This window comes from Rutilus rutilus, assembly GCF_951802725.1.
Source record: "Rutilus rutilus genome assembly, chromosome: 4".
Classification (NCBI taxonomy): domain Eukaryota; kingdom Metazoa; phylum Chordata; class Actinopteri; order Cypriniformes; family Leuciscidae; genus Rutilus; species Rutilus rutilus.
In genome coordinates, this window is record NC_140212.1 from 50803099 (window position 1) to 50830955 (window position 27857).

At 41.9% G+C, this 27857-nt stretch overlaps 1 protein-coding gene across 1 annotated transcript in view; it reads right to left on the reverse strand.

Annotated features, from left to right (window-relative positions):
* Window positions 1-27857, reverse strand: part of LOC311289098 (protein NLRC3-like) — a gene marked incomplete at its 5' end in the record, with an annotated part of 93889 nt that overhangs the window by 60507 nt on the left and 5525 nt on the right. Inside the window, one exon of the mRNA XM_084406856.1 lies at window positions 10163-10336. Coding sequence (XP_084262982.1) covers window positions 10163-10336 — 174 coding nt within the window. The remainder of the gene's footprint in view (window positions 1-10162; window positions 10337-27857) is intronic.

The window sequence follows — 27857 nt, forward strand, 5'->3', positions numbered from 1 at the left end:
CATTTAAAGGGGTCATGACATGTTTTTTTCTTTTATTTTATTATGTTCCCTTAGGTGCAATTATAGTATTACTATAGTTTTTTGGACAAAAAACGTTTAAAATTGAGTGATTTATGACCTTTTCCCACCCTGTTTCTCATGCTCTGATTCAAACAGTCTGTTTTGGGGGTGTTTCCCCTTTAAGAGTTCAGTGTTAACACCCACTGTTATGATTGGATAACGTCAGTGCCTATGCATCAATTGTTAACGCCCCCTTGCCAAAACGTGCGGATTTTGCAGAGCTGTGTTTACCGTTACCATAGTAACGGGTGATGCGTGTGAGTCGATGGCGATTGCAATGATGTTTGAGTCGGAATCAGAGGAAATGAACCATCAACACAACTAAGAATGCATCAGCCCGTCCATATAGAAAGTGTGAAACTATTTTGTAACTACCCCAACGGGACAGTCTTGGGTTAGCTGCCCACGACTGTAGTCTCTCATGCCTTGCAGCACGTCAGAGACACCCCCCATTAGCTACGAAGAATCAAACAAAGAGAACACCCCCAGAGTCTGCGAGAGCGGGGGCGGAAGAAGACTCATCGGCTGACAAAACAGTAACGACTGGACCGGAAACGACTACGAGCAAAGACAGCACAGCGCAAGAGAACACCACAGCAAGCAGAACAAGCCCTGCCACAGCAGCGGACCACAAACTGCAGGTATGTAGCTGCGGATGGAGGAGAGTAACATCTTTCCGGGGCCTGAGGATTCACCAGGGAAAGAAAATGTGCTTGAGGGAAGAGAGACCGGGGCCTCGCATTGACTACTTCCTGCGGAAGGGGTCAAATCAGTCGAGTGAAGCTCACCAACTGGACGAAAACCATAGTTTGAAGGGCATCAGCACCCCCGTCGTGGAAGAAGCAAACTCAAGCACAGAACTAGCGGTGGAACAAACATCAGCGGTGGAACCCACCCAACCTCCCCGACCTGCAGTCGAGTGGAGACTCCCAAGCTACAGACTGCGTGTGAAGTGGCCCGGTGCTGCGGAGAAAAAGCTGTGGGAAACGGTGAATAAAGATCTGTCCCTGTCCCTCGAACAACTTCGAGGCACAGTGGAGAAGAAGTTGGAGGATATGGGAAACATCATCTATCAATATGGAACAGAACGCTTTGGGGTACTAGAGTCGAAAGTCACTAAACAGGCTCCCACTCCACCAGTCTCCAGGAGGCAACAGGAAATCAAGCGCCTTGTTCAAGAAAGGAGACATCTCAGGAAACTTTGGAAGAAGGCCTCAGAAGTGGAAAAGAAGGGCATAAGCACCCTCCAAGCTGACATTAAAACACGTCTGGCATCCCTCCGCAGAGCAGAGAATTCACGGAAAAGAAGGAGGAATAAAGAACAAACAAGAACACGGTTCTATAAAGATCCCTTCAAGTTCCTGAAAACTCTTCACCAAGGAGAAAAGTGGAGTTCTAAGAACAACAAAGAACGACCTGGAGGAGCACTTGAGATCAACACACTCTGATCCAAAGCGCTATGAACACCTGGCCATCCCTCCAGACATTCCACCAATCGACCCCCCAGAGCATCAATTTGAGATCAGTCCCCCAACGTGGAAAGAGGTGGAGAAGATCGTCCATCGGGCACGAACAGCATCAGCGCCTGGGCCAAACGGAGTCCCATACAAAGTGTACAAGAACGCACCAGATGTTTGCAGGTTTCTCTGGAGCCTCATGAGGACAATATGGCAGAAGAGGACCATACCCAAAGCGTGGCGTAGGGCAGGTGGGATCCTTATCCCAAAGGAGAAGGACGCAGCAAACATCAACCAGTTCCGCCCCATTGCCCTGCTTAACGTGGAGGGTAAGATCTTCTTCGGGGTCATTGCACAAAGGATGGCCGAATACCTGCACAGAAACGAGTATGTGGATACATCGGTACAAAAGGCAGGAATATCTGGCTTCTCTGGCTGCCTAGAACATGCCAGCATGATCTGGCACCAGATCCAAATGGCAAAGATGGAGAAAAGGGACCTCCACGTGATCTTCCTGGACTTTGCAAATGCCTTCGGCTCTGTGCCCCATGAGCTCCTCTGGACTACTTTTGAGTTCTTTAACATCCCGGACACCATCACAACCCTGGTCAAAGGCTACTTTCAGGACCTGCAATTCTGCTTCACTACGCCTGAATTTACCACCTCATGGCAGTGCCTGGAAGTAGGCATCATGGCTGGATGCACCGTCTCTCCCTTGGCTTTCACCATGGCGATGGAGATCATCATCCGAGCCTCAAAATGGGTTGTAGGTGGGCAAAGACTCGGCTCTTGTCGGCGCATCCCTCCCCTCTGAGCCTACATGGACGACATCACCACCCTGACTACCACCGTTCCATGCACCAGGAGGTTACTCAGAAAACTCGAGGAGAACATCAGTTGGGCCCGCATGAAGATTAAACCATCTAAGTCACGCAGCATTTCAGTGGTGAAGGGAGTGCTTACTGACTTGCAGTTCTTCATCGGTGATGACCCAATCCCCACTGTAGCAGCCAGTCAAAAGCCTCGGAAGGCTCTACGACGCAAGCCTGAAAGACAAAGACCAGGTGAAGCAACTGCGTAATGACATCAATGCAGGCCTACAGGCGATTAACAACACCCAACTACCTGGGAAATTGAAGACCTGGTGCTTCCAGTTTGGTCTACTACCCCGAGTGCTGTGGCCCCTGGCAGTCTATGAGGTGCCCATCACAACAGTAGAGAAGCTGGAGAGAAGAGTCACAGCCCACATCAAGAAATGGCTTGGAGTTCCACGCTGCCTCACCACCATAAGCCTCTACGGAGACAGTGTCCTCAAGCTGCCCCTCACCAGCCTCACAGAGGAGTTCAAGTGTGCTAAAACACGTCTGCAGATGACCTTGAACAAATCCAAAGATCCGGTGATCAGAGGAAATGCACCGGCCCTGGTTTCTGGGCGCAAGTGGAGACCAGCAAGAGCAGTAGAGGAGGCAACAGCAGCTCTTAGATATGCTGATATTGTGGGGAACGTTCAGCAAGGAAGAGGAGGCCTTGGACTAACAACTAGTCGCCCAGCCTGGAGAAACGCCACTGCTCCAGCACGGAGGAAGATGGTGGTGGAGGAAGTGCGGCGTCAGGAGGAAACGGCAAGATGGGCCAAGGCAGTCGCCCTCGGCAAACAGGGACTGTGGACACGGTGGGAGAGTGTCGAAAGGAGGAGATTGAGCTGGAGGGATGTATGGGCCATGGAAGCGAGGAATTTGAGCTTTACCATCAGAGCCGTATATGACGTCCTCCCAACACTAACTAATCTCCATCAGTGGTTTGGCGAAGATCCTGGGTGCATCCTGTGCTCCAGGCCAGCCTCCCTCCGGCACATACTCTCCGGGTGTAAAACCAGCCTTACCCAAGGACGATACACTTGGCGCCACAACCAAGTTTTGAAGAGCCTTGCTGCCACACTGGAGGAAAAAACGATCCAGCATCAACGCCCTGTCACTGCCAATGCCTAACACCTCAACAACACCATGGGCAACTGCCTTCGTCTGTGAAGGGGCTACAGCTGCCAGGAGCAACTCCACACCATCAGAGAGAAGCCAGCTGTGTCTAGCGCGCGACTGGAAGATGCTGGCAGACATTGGGAAACAGCTGGTGTTCCCCTCAGAGATTGCCACTACCTCCTTGAGGCCTGACTTGGTGCTCTGGTCCCCCTCCATAAAGAAGGTATACATAATCGAACTCACCGTACCCTGGGAGGATTCCATGGAGGAGGCATATGAGCGGAAGCACCTGCGGTATGCCGACCTAGCCGCCGAAGCAAAACATTGTGGCTGGAACGCGGAAGTCAGCCCAGTGGAGGTTGGGTGCAGAGGGTTTGTGGGAACATCCACCACAAAACTGATGAGGGACCTGGGAATTAAGGGCCAGATCCAGCGCACAGCCGTTAAAGCTGCATCAGAGGCAGCAGAAAGAAGCAGCCAGTGGCTCTGGCTGAAGAGGAACGACCCCAGCTGGGCCCCCAAGTAGTGTGCCAGGAGATAAGTCAGCTTTGGCTTGACTCAGGGAACAGGACGTCTCTGCCATGCACAGTCCCCTGAGACGTCCACTCAACAACAAGGTGACTCTCATGGCTAATTGGACTCGGGACGCAAGCTGAGGTTTGATCAACCTAGAGCTGGCCGCCTCTGGAGAGGGTGTATAGTGTCAAAGGCCGAAACACCCCATGACCCAGAGGAACACTACTGATGATGCGTCCCGTAAATCCAATTCTTCTCACGAATCTACCATCCACCATTCACGAATCTACCATCCACCATTCACCGACAAGTCCACCAGTAACTCGCATGTGCTCGCACAGGGAGTCTCCATCTCATCCTGTGTTTTCTAGAATCAGTTTGACAGCCTACATCTTTTAATAGCCTACGAGGCATGAACATGACAGTCATGAAAACAATAAGTAGGCTAAACTAAATAAAAACACGGTGATTATTCATAATGAATTAAACTGCAATTAACGTTTTAAAAAAGTTTTAAATAGCCTAAATTACTTACAGTTTGCGTCGTCGTTGTTGAGCCCAGAATAGTCCACACGGCCTTATCTTGTACAAAAGTTTTCTGGCAAAGCCAGCATCATACTGCGATTGTTCTCAACTGTCACTCATCCTTGAAATGTGGAGAACACACATTTAAATTAACACTGCCGTGACTGGGACGTCCGCAAAAAATAAACTGCATCCATCTTCCCCTGACGTCTGGATCTTTCAGCAGCGTATATTATTCAAACATGTTGTTTGTCCACAGCCAGGAACAGCACACTGCGTGACATCGCAAGCTTCTTGTAAACAGACCCACTCGCTGCACGTCGACTGAACACATGTGAAGCGCGTGACAGATGCGATGATGAAATGAGGTAGTTATCTTGCGCTTGAAGCGTAGTTGTCTACACTGGAGGTGGTCATATGCAAACGACTGCTACGTCACTTCGTACCATGGATCCAGAACGAGCTGTATTTAGAGCTTGATTAAATAAATGATTCGTTTATAATGGGGAGGACGTCTTAAAGGTGCCTTGTGTAAAAATAAATAAATTCATACTCCACATTCCATACCAGATGGGGGCAGTAGACCTCCAGAAAGTGAGTTGGTCTACTCTAGAGTATGAATATCTTCAAGCTACTCCCCTTCACCTTTACCAGTGAATATGTTCATATTCGTTTTGTTCATATTACATTTTTATTGTTAGTTTGAATTACATTAATTTGACAGACAGCATTCGCTGATGTTGACCAAGCTAGCGCCAACGTAACCAGAGCTTCCAACTCTCACGCATTAACCGTGAGACACATGCAAACACTTTTCACACGCTCTCACCCCACACATCAATTTTCTCACGCACAGAAAAATCGCGAAGCAAAGAGGACACGGATACCGACAGACTAGACAGAGCAGGTTAGTTATGATATAAAAAAAAATCTCAGCTCTCAGATTCTGTCAATTTTATCACGCAATTCAAACAATAAATACCGTTTTGGCGCTTGTAAATGTTACACGACAGATCCCTAGCGCACGTAAACCGAACATCTCTACTAGCTAATAATAGTAAAAAAACACGAACACTGAAAGATACAGTAACGTTAGGCTACAACTTACCAAAATGTATTCCTCATACATAATATCGACCAATCAGTGTTTTTTATCAGCGTGAAGAGGTCAATAACACAGCTGGAGAACAATTATGTCAGATTTACCTCAGGAAAGCCATTTAATATACATAATATAGGTCACGTAGTTGGCAAGAAAAAAAGAGCAATAGAGATTGTGCTATGTATGTGTACTATATTACAATACTGTATTTATGAACGTTATATACGTTTATCGAACAGCCTTCGATACATTTCTATGTTATAACTTCCCGAAAATCTACACAAACATATAAAACAAACTTCTAACGAAATACTAACAGCATCTTACTTACCAATCCAAAAGAAATGTTGCAAGTTCGGAGTCAAACCTAATTTTTTTCATGTCCATTAGTTGTCTCCAGCGATGGAAAGCAGTGCCAATGTTTACTCTGGTTCTGTTCCTTTTTTATCAGATTTTATTTGAATGTAGTAGTGGGGCTGTAGGCTACTTTCCACACGATTGACATCAGGTTCAAGTACGCCCACAAGCCGTTCGAGTTATTCGTGTATTGCATGTTTGGCTGGTGGTTATGTTGCCCGCATACCGCCTCCCATGGCCGAAACTGGTATTACGACACCTGTCGGGCCGTGGTTAGTAATGCTAATGCTAATTTAGGTTGATATCTCTGCAGCACTAAAACTTGACATTTTTTTAATGACATCATCGCCCTTATTTCTTCTCATTCTTTTGATGCGTGTAGCTCATTTTTTGGATATTTTTACCTCAATTTTTACACATGGCACCTTTAAGCTATGAAACTTGCAGGACGTTTTAATGGTACAAAGACCTCTTATATACCAAAAGATCAAGGCAAATTTGGTTTCTCATGTCATGACCCCTTTAAAAGAAGAGAATTCAAGCTTCATGCCTGTGTGTCTGTATGCCTGTTTGACTGAGAATTCGCTGAGTTACAGTTCATTTTCGGACGCGTTTCAGAATGGACTACACTGACAGAGAGAAAGCAGAACTCGCATCATGTTTATTTTTCTTTATTTGGCAAAAAGCACAATTTTTATTGTGAGTATACACAAAAATAATACACACTTAACAGGATCGATTGATGTATTAAACGTGTATGGAAGATCAAAGTCAAAAAAGTATTTAGAGTCTCTATTGCACTGATAAGGAAAAATGCGAGCTGGTATCGCCGGCGATACCGCCGACCCCAGGGGGTTAAACTAATCGAGGAAAACAGAGTCTTCAACATGGTGTTTAAAAGATTAAAACTAACTTTAAAAAAAGTTATACTTGCATAAATTTTGTCTTATTTCATATATTTTGTTATGATGAGGCAGGAATGAAGTGGAGAGAGAATCCATATGCAAGCATTACTTTTAATAAAACAAACAGGTAATCCAGGCAGACAACAGAACACAGAACTTAGGACAGGAACATGGAAACAGCTACGACGACCGACAAACAACAACTGAAGCACAGAGGTTTAAATACACAGGCAAACAAGCTAAACAAGATAACAAGGGGGCGGGGCTAATTAGAAACACCTGGGGAGACTAATAAACAAGAAAACCTACAAAGAACCACAAAACATGGCATAGGACAGGAAATAACAAAAATCCACACAAGACAAGGGGAACACAAGACAGGAATCATGACATAGCCCCCCACTTAATGAGCGGATTCCAGACGCTCCTCAGCAAAACAGTCCAGGAGGGTGGTGGAGCGGAGGCGGACCCGGGGGTGGGATGGAGGGCAAGGCCCGTGGAGCGGAAGAGGACCTGGAGATTGCGGCAAGACGGGAGGCCAGGGTGGAGCAGGCAGTGCAGATGACCAGGGTGGAGCAGGCAGTGCAGACAACCAGGGCGGAGCAGGCTGTGCAGGCGACCAGGGCGGATCAGGCTGTGCAGGCGACCAGGGCGCATCAGGCTGTGCAGGCGACCAGGGCGGATCAGGCTGTGCAGGCGACCAGGGCGGAGCAGGCTGTGCAGGCGACCAGGGCGGATCAGGCTGTGCAGGCGACCAGGGCGGATCAGGCAGTGAAGGCGACCAGGACGGAGTCGATCCTTCAGGCAGCCAGGGAGAAGACGACCCTTCAGTAGGCCAGGGAGGAGACGACCCTTAAGGAGGCCAGGGCGGAGACGACCCTTCAGGTGGCCAGGGCGGAGCAGACGGTTCAGGAGGCCAGGGAGGAGACGACCCTTCAGACGGCCAGGGAGGAGATGACCCTTCAGGCGACCATGGCACAGGAACAGACACCGGCTCAGAAACAGGAACAGACACCGGCTCAGGAACAGGAACAGACACCGGCTCAGGAACAGGAACAGACACTGGCTCAGGAACAGGAACAGACACCGGTTCAGGGAAAGGGACAGACTTCTCTGGCAGCGGCTATCTCTGCTGATGGCTCAGGTTCAGGCGTGTCGGCGGCCATCTCTGCTGAGGGCTCAGGCAACGTGGCAGCGGCCATCTCATCCGGAGACACTGGCTCATCGGCGGTCCTCTTGTCCGAAGACACTGGTTCGGCGGAGACCATCTTGTCCTGAGACACTGGCTCGGCGGCGACCACCTTGTCCTGAGACACTGGATCGGTGGCAGCCATCTTGTCCGGAGACACTGGCTCGGCGGAGACCATCTTGTCTGGAGACATTGGCTTCACGGAGACCATCTTGTCCTTAGACACTGGCTCGGCGGCAACCATCTTGTCCTGAGACACTGGCTCGGAGCAGACCATCTTGTTCTGAGACACTGGTTCGGCGGCGGCGGCCATCTTGTCCGGAGACACTGGCTCGGCGGCGGCCATCTTGTCCGAAGACACTGGCTCGGCGGGCGTGACATGAACAGTCTCTGGATTGGCAGACGTGATGTGAACAGTCTCTGGATCGGCAGACGTGACGAGAACAGTCTCTGGATCGGCAGACGTGACGTGAACAGTCTCTGGATCGGCAGACGTGACGTGAACAGTCTCTGGATCGGCAGACGTGACGTGAACAGTCTCTGGATCGGCAGACGTGACGTGAACTGTCTCTGGATCGGCAGAAGTGACATCAACAGTCTCTGGATCGGCAGACGTGACGTGAAAAGTCTCTGGATCGGCAGAAGTGACGTGAACAGTCTCTGGCTCGGCAGGACTGACATGAAGCTCTGGGTCGGCAGGACTGACATGAAGCTCTGGCTCAGAAACAGGCTCAGACTCTGGAACAGACGCGATCTCAGGAAGAGAAAGAAGCAAACAGGTAATCCAGGCAGACAACAGAACACAGAACTTAGGACAGGAACATGGAAACAGCTACAACGACCGACAAACAACAACTGAAGCACAGATGTTTAAATACACAGGCAAACAAGCTAAACAAGATAACAAGGGGGCGGGGCTAATTAGAAACACCTGGGGAGACTAATAAACAAGAAAATCTACAAAGGACTACAAAACATGGCACAGGACAGAAAATATAAACATAAAACCCATATATATATATATATGGAGGACATATATTGTCATAAAGCCTAGCCTGACGTCGTCATACTCAATTCTAGTCAGAATGTGAGTCTGATACTTCTCCATTGAGCTTTGATTATGGGGCGTGTTTCAACCGAACCAGGAAAAAAAAATCCTCTGCACTCAATTGGATAGACCTACAACCAATCAGAGCAACGGAGTAAGTGACGTATGTTTTTCATTCATGTTTCCGATCGCGGTTCTCTGTTCCTCTCACTGATCTATATAGAATGATCAGTGGTTCCTCTTTTAAAATTAATGCGCTGTCGATATCTTCTATAACAGACGCGATGGCGGAATCTACACATGATGTTTTATAAACAAATTTCAGGAGGAGCACATTCAAATAATCAATCCAATCAACCGTCTATCAGCATGAGAGGAAAGCATATATTTATTCACTCGGTCAACTCACCTAACATGACAGTTTTCAGCATCCCTGCACTCACTCTTGGCTTGTTCTTCCACAGCCAGGAATACGGGGGGAGTACTTTGGGTTCGGGCCGAATACCGAGCCCGAAGCCTCCTCAGACAGCACGCCAAATATGCATTTATTCTATCTGACTTATTTGTAAGCGTGAACTCGTGAAATCTCAATTCTTCAGCGGCAGTCATTTGAATTCAACCCAAGCGCTCGTTGATGACGTGGATGATGACGTTACCGTTGCTTATCTGTCCATCATCATATAAAGCCCGCCCTGACAATTTGATTGGTCCGAACAATTTTTGTTCGGGCATAATAGCTCCTCAACGGAGCGAGTCCAGACCGAACTTCCCGACCAAAAAATATTGTGGGCGGGGTTCGGGCTGGCACCCAGGCTACATAAAGCCCCTATGTATGGACATATCCTGTCATAAAACCCATATATATATATATGGACATATCCTGTCACAAAACTCCCATATATGGACATATCCTGTAATAAAACTCCCATATATGGATGTATGTAATAAATGTAGTAATGTGAGTAATAAGTGAAGATTGAAATGCTGTTTTTGGAGTTGTTTAATCAACTCTTCATGCTCTACATACTTGAGTTTATCCAGTCTGTAGTTTGGATCCTCCAGTTTATCAGTGAGCAGCTTGACTCCTGAATCTCCTGGGTGATTGTAGCTCAGATCCAACTCTCTCAGGTGTGAGGGGTTTGAACTCAGAGCTGAAGACACATAACCACAGCCTTCCTCTGTCACCATACAGCCAGACAATCTACAAAGACATACAGCAACAGTGCACATGACATTAGTTTGGCAATCAGACGTTACTATCACACACTGATCTTGGCTGCGTTTCCCAAAAGAATCTAAGAATAATTTTTTTTTTAAATTACATTGTTTTGAATTGAAAATATATGATTTACATTTAGACAAGAAACATTAACAGTCATACAAATAACAGTGAATGTGTGCATATTTCAAAATAAACCATTATTTGCATTTCCAGCATTTCCAGACAAGCCAGTGACATTTGGAGACAGTCCAAAAAATGCAACCAAAGGGCAAGGCTCAATCTGTCTCTTTGTCACTGTCACAGGTTAACCTGGTGACTCTATAAACTTGGACTTACAAACACACCCATTTCACTAATACTGTGCATTGCCGGCAATAGTTACATCTGTGTACACATCAGGAAAGTGTTATGGAGTTTTTGTTTTGTTTAGTCTAAAGTTTGGTGCTGCTGTGTTTTGTTATAGTTTTCAACTCTTGCTAAATTTCCTTTAAAGATGTTATTATTTTTCTAAAAATAACAGAATGCCAGAACACATAATAATTAATATAATAATTACCTTTATTTTTCCACATAATTTCCACAAACCTTATTGCAGTTAAACTTCCCAGTTCACACTCTGTACAACCAAACCCATAATTTTTTGCATATATAAATTAGGGCTGTCAATCAATTAAAAATAATTGTGTTGAACATGTTATTGAAATAATGTTCAAATGTTCAAAGGGTGAGCATTGAAATAATTGTGCCTAGCAAATAATCAATACAATACAATTGAACATTATTAAATTATTGAACATTATTAAATTATACATTTGATATTAAACATTAAATTATAAACATTATTTACACTTGCTTTACAGGTTTTTAACATTACTTCGAAAATGCTGAAATTTAAAGTTTGAGATGTTTTTCATCTGTTTTAGAAAGTATTTTTAGACTTTTGTTTTTTCAGAATAAAACTTGTTTTACAATCTTGAGCATGTGTTATATTTTTATTAAATGTGTTTAATTAAGCCATTGCTGCAAGTAATTTGACAGTTAACAATATTTTAGTGTACAGTTAATCACAAATTCAGTCAGCATTGTCATGACTCATTATCCCATGATGAAAGGTAAGACGGTGAAACAACGTCACGATATCAACGTTGATTCAATTTGCAAAACCGAAGCATAATTCATCATTGGTTCAACAACGTCGACATACAATCTTTATTCACCCATATTGAAAGAAGAGACGGTGAAACAACGTCACGAAATCAACAATGAAACAACGTCACGATTTCAACGTTGATTCGTTTTGCACAATCGAAACATAATCCAACATTGATTCGACCTTGGTCCCTTACGTTCACCGGTGAATCAACGTTGAAATGCCGGCTGTTTTTTATAAGTAAATGTTCCAATCAATGATCCAGGCAGCGCCAGCGCGTTCTCGTCTCCCTCCTTCATTTTACAGTCGAATTGTGGCTAGAACGGCTCCAGGTTCAAAGGTCAATACGGAATGGATTAATCTGTGTTATTTTTTTTTAACGCGTTATTTTGTCTCAGATTAATTAATCGAAATTAACGCGTTAATGTCACGGCCCTAAAAATTAGCCTTGAAAAGATCTAAGCACTAACGTGTAAATATAACTCCTAAATATTTAAAACTATGGGAAGTCAAGTTCAAGTTTGTATTTATTTATATAGCACATTTAAAAACAGCAAACAGGGCTGACCAAAGTGCTGAACAATACACAAGATACAGAACAAGGACATAACCACACATTCATGACAAAAGCTCACAATGAATTAAAAGCTAAACAAAAAAGTAGGTTTTAAGAGAGGATTCAAAAACAGTTAGAGATTGAGCCGCTCTGATGTAAAATGGAAGGCTGTTCCACAGCCTGGGGCCAGCAATCGCAAAGGCTCTGTCTCCTCTATTCTTTAACCGTGATCTGGGGACAGACAAAAGTTTCTGATCACCACACCTCCGGTTTCGTGTGGGATTATGTGGACACAGTAGCTCGGACAAATAGCTCGGTGCCAGATTATTTACAGATTTAAAAACAAAGAAAATAATTTTAAATTCAATTCTAAAATGCACAGGTAGCTAGTGCAGTGATTTTTAAATAGGTGAAACATGATCAAATTTCCGTTTTCTTTTGAGGAACTTTGCAGCAGCATTCTGTACTAATTGGAGACAAGCAATAGAGTGTTTGGGTATGCCATAGTAGAGGGAGTTGCAATAATCCAACCGTGATGTAATGAGCTGTAACGATTGAGACCAAATCAGACACAATTTGGTATATGTACCATAAAAATCTCCAAACTTCACCCAAACAGGCCAAGAAGGTCTTCTAGTTGTCATGACCACGATCAGATAAGGTTTTATGGGTGTTGAATAATGTGGCCAAATGCAAGAGAGAGAGAGAGAGACCATGGAAAGACAGAAACAATCTGCAGAACACACTCTCCTGCATTCATTTAGTGATGAATTGACTAACATGAAATTAACATGCATTCCAGAACATGTGAATATTTAATATTCACAAATGAATATTTTCGCAGCTAGGTGGCGCCTGCTGGCGGTACACTCGGTTTTAGAGGGATTACTCAGCACTCGTTAGGAGTTAATAAATGTAATTAGATGCATTAAAAAGCTGAGATCCTAAGCTTTAAAATGATATATAATGATATATAATGTGTTGTTCCATTCAGTGGTTGCTTAGTAATTAATTTTTTTCTTTCCGAATGGGAATACAAATAAATAAATAAAATAAATAAATAAATAAAAAAGCTATAGGCGGTTATAGGACATGACACATATTTATATATTTTGAAGCCACTAGATGGCGCTCTTCTCACTTGAATTTTTTTTTTTTAAGCCTGCACTCTACTTTGATGTGAAATGTTGCATTTATTGAAAAAAATAAAAAAATAAAAAAATATATATTAATTCTAATGGAAAAAATAGCTCCTAAAAATTATATAATTAATGCAAAGTATCATAAAAAACTCTAAAAATTCTAAATAATAATCAGAAAATATTTTAGAACAAAAATATATTTGATTGGTTATCCTGGGAAAAAATAAAGTTAAATTTTAACTTTAACTTCGTCTGTTTTTGACCAGGAGGAAGCTAAGTGTGACCCATTTACGAAGAAGCCCAGAGGGTTACTAATGGGTTCCCTATATTTTCACTTTAGAATACTGTTTCAGGTTCTAAGTAATTCCTGAAGAATTATCTAATAATTCTTTATTAATTATTAATAAGTTCTCTATATTTTCACTTTAGAATACTGTTTCAGGTTATAAGTAGCCTAATTCCTGGATAATTATTTGATAATTCTTTATTAATTACTAATGGGTTCCCTATATTTTCACTTTAGAATACTGTTTCAGGTTCTAAGTAATTCCTGAAGAATTATCTAATAATTCTTTATTAATTACTAATAAGTTCCCTATATTTTCAGTTCCCCTCAGTCGTTGCCTTAAATACATGAATTTACTCAATGGCATTCTATGCTGAGGAAAACAGACACACACAGTACTGTATATACAATATAAAAAACTAATCTGAGGTTAGTTTTGTATGACTGTTCATTAGTTACTTCTTATTTTTCTTGAACCTTAATTAGTAGATAATTAGTGGTTGTTCTTCAGTAGGTATGACATAATTCATTAGTTATTGATTAACTAACTGTTACTTAACACAATCATAAAATTATATTACATACTAGTTAACACATCTTCCTTAGTAGTTAACAGTAGTGAAGAAGTAGTTAATGAAGAATTACCTACTAGTTCTTCAATAATTCCTTATTAGTTATGCAGTAAGTAAGATACAGTATTCTAAAGTGTTACCGAAATTTGTAGAGATGTTCCGATACCATTTTTCCCTCCCGATACCGATTCCGATACTCGTGCTAAGGGTATCGGCCGATACCGAGTACCGATACCAGTGTGTAAAAAAAAAAAAAAAAGATCATACTACCTGCATGACTTTGATATGATTATCATTCTGGTATGGCCTGGCTCAGGTTAAACCCTTTGTAAAACATGAATGAATACAGCAAATGGAAGCCATTTATTTTTTAATTTATTTTTAAATAGAACAGTATAAAACAGTAGTGCAACAGCAACTTAAATAAATATAGGAATAATTATTAAAAATTTTTTTAAAGTGCAGCCACAATATTTTAAAATAAAAGGCATTTAAATTTTTAAATAGAACAGTATAAAACAGTAGTGCAACAACAACTTAACTAAATAAATATAGGAATAAATTTTTTTTTTAATAGTGCAGTATTTAACAATAGTGCAACACCAACCTATAAAGTAAACATAAAAAAATACAAATCAAAAGAGCAGCAGCTACACAGTAAACAAAAAAATACTTTAAAACAAGTAGGCTACACATTGCAGTTGCATTTTAGCAATTTAGTATTGCTTATAATTTCAAGAGCAAAGGCAGATTCTTCTTCAAGAAGATGAGCATTTCTGCCCTCTCTCCTCCTAGCCTGTTCCTTCTTGCATCAACAATGTTGGACGCTGCACTGAACAGTCTCTCACTGTCAACACTGGTACAAGGAGCACAGAGAAACTTTGCAGCAGTGGCAGCCAGGGTGGGAAACCGAATTTGGTTGACTCCCCAGTACTGGAATGGGCTGTCTGAGCGTGGGACTGTTTGCTCTATCAAATATGTCTGTATTTGATTTTGAACTTGTGTGCTTGTTCCTCATCATGCTCCTGCAGGATTTCCTCAAACAGGCCTTTCAAGCTGCTCTTTCTGCTGCTGCTGCTGTCTGGCTGTGCTTCCATACGTGGGGCTTTATGGGGGTTTTCTGGCACTGTCTCTGCTCCCTCAGGTGTGGTCCTGCTCAGTAACGCCTCCATCTTCTCCACCTCTTGGGTCAGAGCATCCTTGGCCTGCTTGATGCTGTCTGCTTCTGTGAAGTATCTAAAAAAAAATGAAAAATATAAATGTCTTAATGTGTCAAATAAACAACCTCCTCCATAGTAGCTTTTAGTGGTAACATTATTAATGCAATAGTAATCAATAATAATGCAATATCTAGTTATCCAAAACACCATTTCAAAATTTTGTTTATAATATAGATACTTAATAAAAATATTAGACATACCTGTCTTTGAATCGTGGGTCTAAAAGAGTGGAAACTGCATACAAGGGCTCATTCTCGATGGTCTTGAATCTTTTCTGGACAGCCTCAAGAAGGGTTGTTTTCATGGTTTTTATACCTGTGTCCCCCTCGTTCTCCCGAGCAAGCAGGCGTTTCAGCACTGTGACTGAGGGGATGACTTCAGCTGCAGAAGAGGTGGAGGAGCTAATCTGTCTGGTCAGTTCTTCAAATGGTGCCAGAACAATGATTATTTTCTCCAGTAAAGCCCACTGGTTAGCCGTAAGGGTCACTGGCAGGTCGTGGTCAGCTCCATATGCTGAAATTGACCGCTTCTGCTCCAGTAAACTCTCAACCATATAGTAGGTACTGTTCCACCTCGTTGCTATGTCTTGGTGCAGACGTTTGGTGGGCATTTGGAGATCTTTTTGAATATCTTCCAGGCGTGTAGTAGCCAGTGGTGAGTGTTTGAAACTTCCTACCATTCGCCAGTGCATCACTCACACTTCTCTGTGACAGTAGCCCTTCATGCACCACTAGCTGGAGAGTGTGGGCGAAGCATCCCAAACTTGGTACATCCATCTCGTCCATGGCTTTCTTCATGTTGCTAGCGTTGTCACGCAAAACAACATGAACGTTGGACTTGGGGATTTTCCACTTTACCAGCATCCCCTCAATTGCTTCGGCAATTAATGTGCCAGTGTGTGACCCTCGGAACTCGTTGGCGTGCAGCACCGCACTTCGAGGGGTAAATGTTGACTCTCTGTCCACCCAGTGTGATGTTAAACTTAGCAAAGAAACGGGGCACACGTCGGAGCTCCAAATGTCTGTGGTAAAGCTGATTGCATGCACGTCTTTCAGCATACACGAAATGTGTTCCCTAACTGTCTCGTATAATTTGGGTAGCGCAGTTTCTGAGATATATTTTAGATCAGATTAGATTCAACTTTATTGTCATTACACAAGTACAGGTACAAGGCAACGAAATGCAGTTTAGGTCTAACCAGAAGTGCAATAGCAGCAAGTGCAGGATATACAGTGGTTCCATAAGTGCAGAACATGGATATGTACTGAATAAATATAGAGTTGAATACTATTATAAACAAAAATTTACAGATAGATTGTCCTATGAATATAATATACAGATAACTATTATGTGAACAGAGTTTACAGCTAGATATGTACTGAATATAATAATATACAGATGGCTATTACTATAAACAGAATGTTTACAGATAGATATGTACTGAATATAATATACAGATGGCTGTTACTATAAACAGAATTTTACAGATAGATATGTACTATGAATATATATACAGATGGCTGTTACTATAAACAGAATGTGAGCATAATATACAGATGGCTATTACTATAAACAGAATTTAACAAATAGATATATGTATAAGTTAGGCTAATGAGCAGTATAACAATGGATTTAAAGTAGTGCAAATAAAGTTTGGACAGAAGCTATCCGAGTGAAAGTGCAGTGGAAAGTAATTGCATATTACAGTTAAGGTACGATATTGCAATGTATATATAAACAGTCGGTACTGTAAATAAACAGTCGGCAGTGCAAATTGAGCATATTCCAGTCAAGGTAGTAGTGCAAGATGCATATGTAAACAGTTGTTACTGTAATAACAGTCAGCAGTGCAAATGAACATTATAGTATTGCAAATAACAAAATGGAGGCAGGTGTGAGGAGGGAGAGGAGAGTCAATCAGTATATGAGGGGAGTGGGATCAATGAGGGTTAGAGTTTAATAAAGAGACAGCTCTGGGGAAAAAACTGTTCTTTAGTCTGCTGGTCCTGGTCCGGAGGCACCTGAAACGCCTGCCGGAGGGCAGGAGAGAAAACAGTCTGTGGGCTGGGTGAGAGGAGTCCTTAAGGATGCTGCGAGCTCGATGCAGACAGCGTTTCCTCTGGATGTGCTCGATGGCAGGTAGTGGAGTCCCAGTGATGCGCTGGGCGGTTTTCACCACCCGCTGCAGTGCCTTGCGCTCTGCAACAGAACAGCTCCCATACCACACTGTAGCACAGTTGGTCAGGATGCTTTCTATTGCACAGCGATAGAAGTTCACCAGGATAGTGGAGGAAAGCTGATTCTTCCTCAGTGTCCTCAGGAAGAAAAGGCGCTGGTGAGCCTTCTTGACCAGGCTGGAGGTGTTGGTTGTCCAGGTCATGTCCGCCGAGATGTGGATCCCCAGGAACTTGAAACTGGAGACACGCTCAACAGCCATTCCATTGATGTGGATGGTGTCGTGTGTGCCTCTTGACACTTTCCTGAAGTCCACGATGAGCTCCTTCGTTTTGGTGGTGTTGAGGAGCTGGTTATTTTCGGTGCACCATGTGGCCAGGTGCTTGATCCAGATTTACGACCTGGCAAACAGTACCTTGGCTCCAAATGCTCCATTAAGCGGCGAAATCCCACATTTTCGACGACAGACAAGGGTTGGTCATCAAGGACAATAAACTCCAAAATTTTGTCTGTTATCTTTGTTGCTTTTTGGCTGTCTTTGGGGAATTTATCTCGTCGCTGGAAGGCAGCTTCCAGAGTTTGCTGCTGCAGTTCGTCCTTCTTTTTCCCCTTAGCTTTAAATTCGTCGTGCTCTTTAGAGTGACGCGTCTTCAAATGTTTAATTAAGTTGCTGGTGTTGAAATTTGCAACATTTGTGCCACCCCTCGAAATTGATTCCTTGCATATGTTGCATGTCGCCGTCTTACTGTTGGGAACATCCACTGTAAAATATTGCCAAACCGCCGACATGATGCGCTAACGTTAGCTTCTTTTAAGGAGGCGTCACGTGATCAATTCTTCTTCGCCCCTCTAAAACAGCAGCTGCTGATGGCAGCACAGCGCAACTGTTTTAAGAGCGGCGAAGAAGAACCGTGTTAGAGCTAACGGAGCTAACCGGTAAATAGATTCCTATTTCTAATAAGCTGCGTGGTATCGGATCGGTGCCTGGACTCCAGTACTCGCCGATACCGATGCCAGCATTTTCGGCAGTATCGGACGCATTTCCGATACTGGTATCGGAATCGGAACAACTCTAGAAATTTGTAGCTTATCATTTTTCCATTTACGTTCTGCTCTTCTACATGCTCGCCTCAGAGAGCGGATGGTATCATTGAGCCATGGTTCATTCTTAGGTTTTGACTTCTTAGTTTTTAAAGGAGCAGTGGTATTTAAAACCTCGGAGCATACAGTATTAAACAGACTAAGATGTTCTTCAGCATCCAAGTCGGGTAAGGGTGACTCCAAGGACAGAGACAGACACAACTCATTAAAGGTGTTAGTGAATTCATCTCGGAAACAGGGAGAAAAGGAACGAGTCCATTGTGCAGTAGGAGTAATGTGCGATCTTGAAGGAGGAAATGACATAGAAAACAGTACAGGCATATGATCAGAGATCAGAGTGTCAAAAACCTGAACATCAGTAATGGAAACGCCATGTGAGAGTACCAGGTCCAGAATATGTCCATGAGTATGTGTGGGATCTTTCACCCAATGAACCATGTTAAATGAGTTGATGAGATTTAAAAACTCCATTGTTAGAGGTTTTGACTAACAGCACACATGAATATTAAAGTCCCCTAGCAGAAGAATATTGCTGTAATTAGTTACACATTCACCTATAAAAGCAGTAAATTCACTTATAAAATATTTCACTAGGTGAGGGGGGCGATACAGCAGCGTAAATCAGACATTGGAAACTCGTTGGTAAATCAGACATTGGAAAATGTATTGGATATAACTCACTTTATTTATAGGAAAGGAATACTAAGGAATTAATAATTAAAGAAGGGTAAAGAAACATCCGGATCAGAGATATAGAGCAACACATCATCGGCATATAAATAAATTTTGTGAACAGCACCAGCTCTCCTAATTCCCTGTATGGCCGGCTCACTACGAATGGCAGTTGCCAAGGGTTCAATTACCAATGCAAAAAGCAAAGGTGAAAGTGAGCAACCTTGTCTAGTGCCACGTTTCAAGAGGAAAATAGAGGTGGATACTCCATTGGTCCGGACTGAACATAATGAGGAGGAATATAAAAGTTTTATCCAGGATATTGTAACAAGTGGATTGTTAGTTTTCCTGTCATGTTCCCAAGGGGACAGATTTGAGTGATGCACGGACGGATTTGAGTGATGTACAGACAGAGAGCTAGGCTATGACACTTGTAATGCTGTTGTGCACATGTGATAAATAAAGTAAGCAATGATACTGCTTTAATTGTCCATTCTGTATAGTTTGATAAAACAGAACAGTATGAAACATGGTGGCAGCGGTCGTGAATTCAGCCGAAGTTAGTACCGAGCCGTGAAGAGTGAAAAGTGCCGCTAGCTTGTTGTAGTTAGCCTAGCCCGCGAGCTCGAGCAGGGGACTACCCAGTGTTTACGGAGCCGAAGTCGGAGCAGAAAAGAGCGCCAGACGTCGCGATGGATGGTCTCAAGCCGCCTCCAATACTTTGTTTTGATTCAGCCAACTTAGCGAAAACTTGGAAAAGTTGGAAGGAGGAGTTTACGCTGTATATGGACCTCACTATGCCCGATGCAGAGGAGACAACTAAAGTTAAGTTGTTTAATTACCTCCTCGGAGAGAGAGGGAGGGAACTTTTAGAAACGCTGACAAGCGGTGATACATCTGCGAGGAGGACAGTGAGTACAATGATGACGCAGTTTGATAAACATTGCAATCCGCGGTAACACTTTACGGTAAGGGTACATGAATTATCATGAATTCATGTATAAATTCATGCATGAAATATGCATTAATTCATGCATTAATATCTCATGAATCATCAGGAACTAACACGAGTTCAACGTTTTTCATTCATGACTTCATGGATGAACAACACCTTAATTAAAACATTAACTAAGATGAGTACATCATCATGAATTATGATTTATTACGCATGATCATGATGTTTTCTTTGTTCACACAAAAAATTGGTATTTACCACCCACTGTGGATAAAGCTATGGTTATGGTACATGAATCATCATGAATTCATGCATAAAAAAGTATTAATTCATGCATGCAAGACTACTCTTCGAATTATTAAAGGAATGTACAAAAATCCACATTATCTAATGCATGCATACAGGCTAGAACAGTATATCAATTAATGTGAGAACTTTTTTTCTGAATTATGATCTGAGTTATCCAGCATGTTCATGTCTTCTTCATAGCCTGCAGGTAAATGGACAGAGCCCAAAATTGGCCAATCACAGCACATAACATACGAATTCTGTTGGCGTTCAAATACTAGTCATCATTAACTAAGCATTATTTATCAATGATTTCATCATGTGTGTGGCCCCTCAACTAAAGTGGTGACTTGGTGCTTTGAAACACTGATGAACAATGTGTTTTCATTATGATCTGAGTTATCCAGCATGTTCATGTCTTCTTCATAGCCTGCAGGTAAATGGACAGACCCCCAAATTGGCCAATCACAGCACATAACATACGAATTCTGTTGGCATTCAAATACAGTAGTCATCATTAACTAAGCATTATTTATCAATGACTTCATCATGTGTGTGGCCCCTCAACTAAAGTGGTGACTTGGTGCTTTGAAACACTGATGAACAATGTGGCATAACTGTGAAATGACATGAATATGAGCATGAAAGTTCAAGCCTTTGCAAACAATGTACTGTGGACACAAATGGACTTTGATCTTAACTTGCAACGTGATCTCATGAGAATACATGTGTATTTTTACGCAAAGTGTAGTTCTACCATACGTACATTTATTTATGTTTTATACACACAGAAACGTATAATACTGACAGTGGACAGCACAAAAACGTAATTTATTTACTTATAAACAACTTATACAAACAACGACGTACAAATTTAGGCGTATTCCTATTTAACTTATGCATATTAAAATCGTGGCATTAATATTTTGACACATAATACACTAAAACACAACATAAATTCACAAAAGAAATCAATTTTATTAGCTTAATGTGATCCAAATCTTTAGAATCCATACGTTGTTTGCAAGAAACAGATCCAAATGCAGCCCTTCATCCAGTGATCTTCATCTCCATTTCTCGGCAGAGACCGTCAACGTCATATCCCGGCATCCCGCGCTCGTGGTGAATTCAAATTCAAAAATTGCGCCCGAAGCGTTACGACATGTTTTACGGCAGTGATATCAAACGCTCATTGGCTCTCGCATGCTTCGTCACAGATTGCGACATGCCGTGTTTGTTGTGTACTACATTTGAAATGGAGAAGCGCGCGCGCCTTCACAGAGCGAACAGCGAACCGAAACCGGATTAACATTTTCATGGATTAATAACTTAAATTCTGCTCTGTAACGTTACCTCATACATAACTATTAGCCTATATACTGCCAGAGAGGACTGCGACACATCGTCATGTGAACGACTTTTGGTACCGGTTTTGACATTTTCTCAATAAATAAATGATTGTGATTGTCTGTCTGTCTGTTGTTTTAATTTATAATTGTAGTTACGTAGTTTTAAGAAATGGTTAGGTTTAGGGGTAGGGGTAGGATTAGTGGCTCAAACTATCTTTTAATGTTACATTGTTAATAAAGCTGCCATTTCCCTACACATATCTGTCCATTACGTTTTATCCTTTTAATATTATCTATAAAATGGGTATGTTTAGGTGTGGAGTTAGGGTTAAGGGATCGTACATTTATAATCTATTAAATGGTAAAAGGGAAATTATACAGATATCTTTATGATATGAAATATTCGTAAATAGTTTAACGTACGTTTTTTAGCTGTAAAATCGTAATAATGTTATGTAACTTTACTGCTTTATTCTGAGACCAAACGGTATAAACCAGTTAAATCAACAGCTGGAAAGAGCTGAGAAGGAATTCAGTATACACCATGAACTTTATTTTAAGTGCCTGTATATCTGAAAACTCTTTACAAAACCATAAAGCTGTTACAATTTCATGATATGGAGGAGTCACATCAGTTGCTTTATACGTTAAAAGGTGACTCTTTACCCAAATAGAGATCAAGCTGTTTGTGAAACTTTTTTTTTAAAACAGCTTTATGGTTTTTAACTGGTTTATACCGTTTAAGAATAAAGCAGTACAGTTAAGATCAAAGTCCATTTGTCCACAGTACATTGTTTGCAAAGACTTGAACTTGAATGTTCATATTCATGTCATTTCACAGTTATGCCACATTGTTCATCAGTGTTTCAAAGCACCAAGTCTCCACTTTAGTTGAGGGGCCACACACATGATGAAGTCATAGATAAATAATGCTTAGTTAATGATGACTACTGTATTTGAATGCCAACAGAATTCGTATGTTATGTGCTGTGATTGGCCAATTTGGGGGTCTGTCCATTTACCTGCAGGCTATGAAGAAGACATGAACATGCTGGATAACTCAGATCATAATGAAAACACATTGTTCATCAGTGTTTCAAAGCACCAAGTCACCACTTTAGTTGAGGGGCCACACACATGATGAAATCATTGATAAATAATGCTTAGTTAATGTTGACTAGTATTTGAACGCCAACAGAATTCGTATGTTATGTGCTGTGATTGGCCACTTTGGGAGTCTGTCCATTTACCTGCAGGCTATGAAGAAGACATGAACATGCTGGATAACTCAGATCATAATGAAAACACATTGTTCATCAGTGTTTCAAAGCACCAAGTCACCACTTTAGTTGAGGGGCCACACACATGATGAAATCATTGATAAATAATGCTTAGTTAATGATGACTAGTATTTGAACGCCAACAGAATTCGTATGTTATGTGCTGTGATTGGCCAATTTTGGGCTCTGTCCATTTACCTGCAGGCTATGAAGAAGACATGAACATGCTGGAAAACTCAGATCATAATTCAGAAAAAAAGTTCTCACATTAATTGATATACTGTTCTAGCCTGTATGCATGCATTAGATAATGTGGATTTTTGTACATTCCTTTAATAATTCGAAGAGTAGTCTTGCATGCATGAATTAATACTTTTTTATGCATGAATTCATGATGATTCATGTACCATAACCATAGCTTTATCCACAGTGGGTGGTAAATACCAATTTTTTGTGTGAACAAAGAAAACATCATGATCATGCGTAATAAATCATAATTCATGATGATGTACTCATCTTAGTTAATGTTTTAATTAAGGTGTTGTTCATCCATGAAGTCATGAATGAAAAACGTTGAACTCGTGTTAGTTCCTGATGATTCATGAGATATTAATGCATGAATTAATGCATATTTCATGCATGAATTTATACATGAATTCATGATAATTCATGTACCCTTACCGTAAAGTGTTACCCAATCCGCAACTGAATGAGACTGTTGAGCGATATAAGTTTTTTGTTAGAGACCAAGGACAAGACGAAAATATTGACAGACATGTCACAGAATTGAGAGTATTGGCCAGCACATGCAATTTTGGTGACATTAAGGACTCACTAATAAGAGACTGCATTGTGTGTGGTACACAGAGCCCTGCTATGAGGGAAAGACTGTTAAGGGAAGAAAACTTAACGCTGGATAAGTGCATGCAAATATGCAGAGTAACTGAACTGTCAAAAGAGAACAGCAAAACCATACAAGGTAAAACGGTGGAAGAAATACACGCAATTAAGAAGAATCCAAGAAGAGACAAAAGGAGGAGATTAACTGTAACTTTTGTGGCAACACACATGAGAAAAATAAACACAAATGTCCAGCCTATGGAAAGAAGTGTAAGAAGTGTGGAAAAGAGAACCACTTTGCTGCAAAATGCAAGTCCAAATTTGAGAAAAACAAGAAAGGCAGACCGGTACACACAATTTCAGAGTCAAGTGAATCGTGTGAGGACATCATGACAATAACAGACATCAGAGAAAACCAAGAGACAATAAATCAAGTGAAAGAAGCACACATTAAAAATCAATATCTCTTCGGAGGTATGTTGTTGGACAAAAAGATAGTTAACTTTCAGATAGACTGTGGTGCTACTTGTAATGTTATCCCAATGCAACTGTTGAACCCAAGTATACAATTGTATCACACAGAGAAAGTACTTGTCATGTACAACAAAAGCAGATTACACCCACTTGGAAAATGTAAAGTCAAACTACGAAATCCGAGAAATTATAAATTATACAAACTTGAGTTTCAAGTGGTGAACCAGGAGGACAGGATCCCGCTACTGGGAAGAAAGGCTAGTGAAGCCATGAAGTTGATCAAAGTGCAGTATGAGAACATACTGGCGATTGACAGTATAGTGAAAACACAATGTACAGACAAAACGACTGACAACAGTGTGCAGCTGACAAATATGGAGAAAATAAAGACAGAGTTCTGAGATGTTTTCACAGACGTTGGCTGCCTAGAAGACGAGTACACCATTGAAATAGACAAAAGTGTACCAAAACTGCCTAAACGCAGAGTGCCTGTTGCAATGATGACCCCACTTAAAGAAGAACTAAAGAATCTTGAAAGCCAAGAAATCATAGCACCTGTGGAGCGTAGCACTGACTGGATAAGCAGTATGGTGTCAGTGACAAAACCAAATGGAAAGCCAAGGACCTGTATAGACCCCAATCCACTTTAAACTGAGGAGAGAGTCTGTACCTTACATTGGACACTTGCTGACAGCAGAAGGCCTCCGCATTGACCCGGAGAAAGTGCGGGCAGTGCGGGCAGTGCGGGAGTTGCCGAGGCCTACAGATGTTAAGGGGGTACAGAGACTTGTAGGTATGCTGAACTACCTTTCAAAGTTTTGTGATCATCTTTCTGATGACTGTGAGGTCTTGAGACAACTTACACACAAGGACAACATGTAGGAATGGACTGAGGTGCACGAGACAGCTTTTAAAAGATTGAAAGACAAAATAACAAACGCACCACTGCTCAAGTACTATGACCAAAATGAGGAGTTAACCCTGCAATGTGATGCCTCAGAGACAGGGCAAGGAGCAGCCCTGACACAGAAAGGTAAACCTGTGGCATTTGCGAGCAGAGCGCTGACACCCACAGAACGGGGTTATGTGCAGATAGAAAAAGAATGTTTGGCCATAGTGTTCGGAATGGAAAAGTTCCATCAATATACTTATGGTAGAAACGTGATTGTTCAAAGTGACCATAAGCCACTAGGGAATATAGTGAGAAAACCGCTACTTAGTGCACCAAAGAGACTGTAGAGACTGTTACTCAGACTGCAGAAATACGACATTAATGTGATCTATGTGCCTGGGCGAGACATGCTACTAGCTGACACACTAAGCAGAGCTTATTTACCTGACAGCAATCAGGGAGACACAGAGGCAGATCTAGAGACTGTTAACATGATTAACTACTTGCCTATCTCTGCAGAAAGACTATCAGCCATTCACGATGCAACAAAGGAGGACACAAAGTTGCAGGAAGTTATTAAGTTAATTCTTACAGGAGGGCCTCAGAACAAAAAAGACATTGAGCAAAACATTCAACACTATTTTGCTTTTCAGGACGAGCTGAGCTTTCAGAATGGCATAGTGTTCAGGGGAGAAAGAGCAGTTATTCCTGACACACTAAGAGCTGACCTGACCAGCCGCATACACTCAACACATCTGGGAGTGGAAGGTTGCCTCAGATGAGCACGCGAGTGTGTGTACTGGCAGGGGATGAATAAGCAAATAAAGACATTTATTTCCAAATGTGCCATCTGCAGGTCAGTTGACCCCAAGCAACAAAAAGAGACATTACATCCCCATGATATTGCCTACAGACCTTGGGCTAAGGTAGGAACCGAAAACTAAAAATTTTGGGAGGTTGATTATTTGCCGGACACCAAAAGTACCACAGTGATTCACAAACTGAAAGCACACTTTGCTCGTCAAGGGATTCCAGATGTGCTCATCTCTGATAATGGACCGCAGTACTCATCACACAACTTTAAAATGTTCAGCCAAAAGTGGGAATTTGTGCACAGAACATCGTCACCTGGGACCCACAAAGCAATGGGAAGGCTGAGTCAAAACAGCAAAACATCTTATGCAGAAAGCTGCAGCTGCTGGACAGGATCCATACTTAGCCCTACTGGACCATCGCAACACACCGAGCCAAGGTCTCACCACCAGTCCAGCACAGAGACTTCTCAGCAGGAGGACCCGGACCCTTCTTCCTACTAAGGAGACACTGTTGGAGCCGAAAGTGTCAAACAACAAACAGGGACTGATTAACAACAGACAAAGACAGGAGAAATACTACAACCGCACAGCAAAAGACTTGGACTGTTTCACATCAGGGGACAGTGTTCGAGTCCAACCATTTGAGCCTTGTAAAACCTGGAAAACAGCTAAAGTGATTAGACCAGTGATTCCCAGATCTTATGAGGTTAAGCTGAAATCGGGTAGTGTTCTGAGGAGAAACCGTCGCCATCTCAGGCACAAATACTGCCCACCCTCAACATCTGAACAAACAGGTGTTTTGACAAACACAAACTGTAGCTGCTGAACGTGGTCAGGGTAGGGATCAAAGCACTGTTACTACAAGGTCTGGTCATCAGGTTAAAATGCCTACCTATTTGAGGGATTATACTACGTGAGATTATTATATGACATGTTTGGTATTGATTGCACAGTTCATTTGCAAGGAATATATTGTCAAGAATAAGTTTACAAAATATGCACTTGAAGTTAATGTCCTAAGAGGACATATAAGTTTGGTTTTGAATTTAGGTAAGATAATTACATGCATTTTTTCTGAAGCATTAATGTTTACATCTGAAGGCACTGAGAAGAAAATGTTAATTTTGTTTACAAAGAAAATGTATACATTTTGTAAAATGTATAAAAAAAAAAATAAAAAAAAGAGAAAGGATGTAACAAGTGGATTGTTAGTTTTCCTGTCATGTTCCCAAGGGGACAGATTTGAGTGACGCATGGACGGATTTGAGTGACGTACAGACAGAGAGCTAGGCTATGACACTTGTAATGCTGTTGTGCACATGTGATAAATAAAGTAAGAAATGATACTGCTTTAATCGTCCATTCTGTATAGTTTGATAAAACAGAACAGTATGAAACAGATATGAACGTGTTGCCAAAACCGAATTTCTGTAGCAGACAGAAAAGGTAATCCCATTCCACCCGAACAAAGGCTTTCTCTCTGTCCAGAAGAGCCTCTGATGGGTGAGAATTAGAGGAATAAATGATATTCAATGCCCTTCTTATATTATGAGACCGTACTCTGATGGGTGAGAATTAGAGGAATAAATGATATTCAATGCCCTTCTTATATTATGAGACCGTAGTCTGTTTTGAATAAAACCAGTTTGGTCATTGTGTATGATTGCCAGAAAAATCAATTCAAGACATTTTGCAAGCATTTTACCCAGTATCTTTACAGCTACATTCAAAAG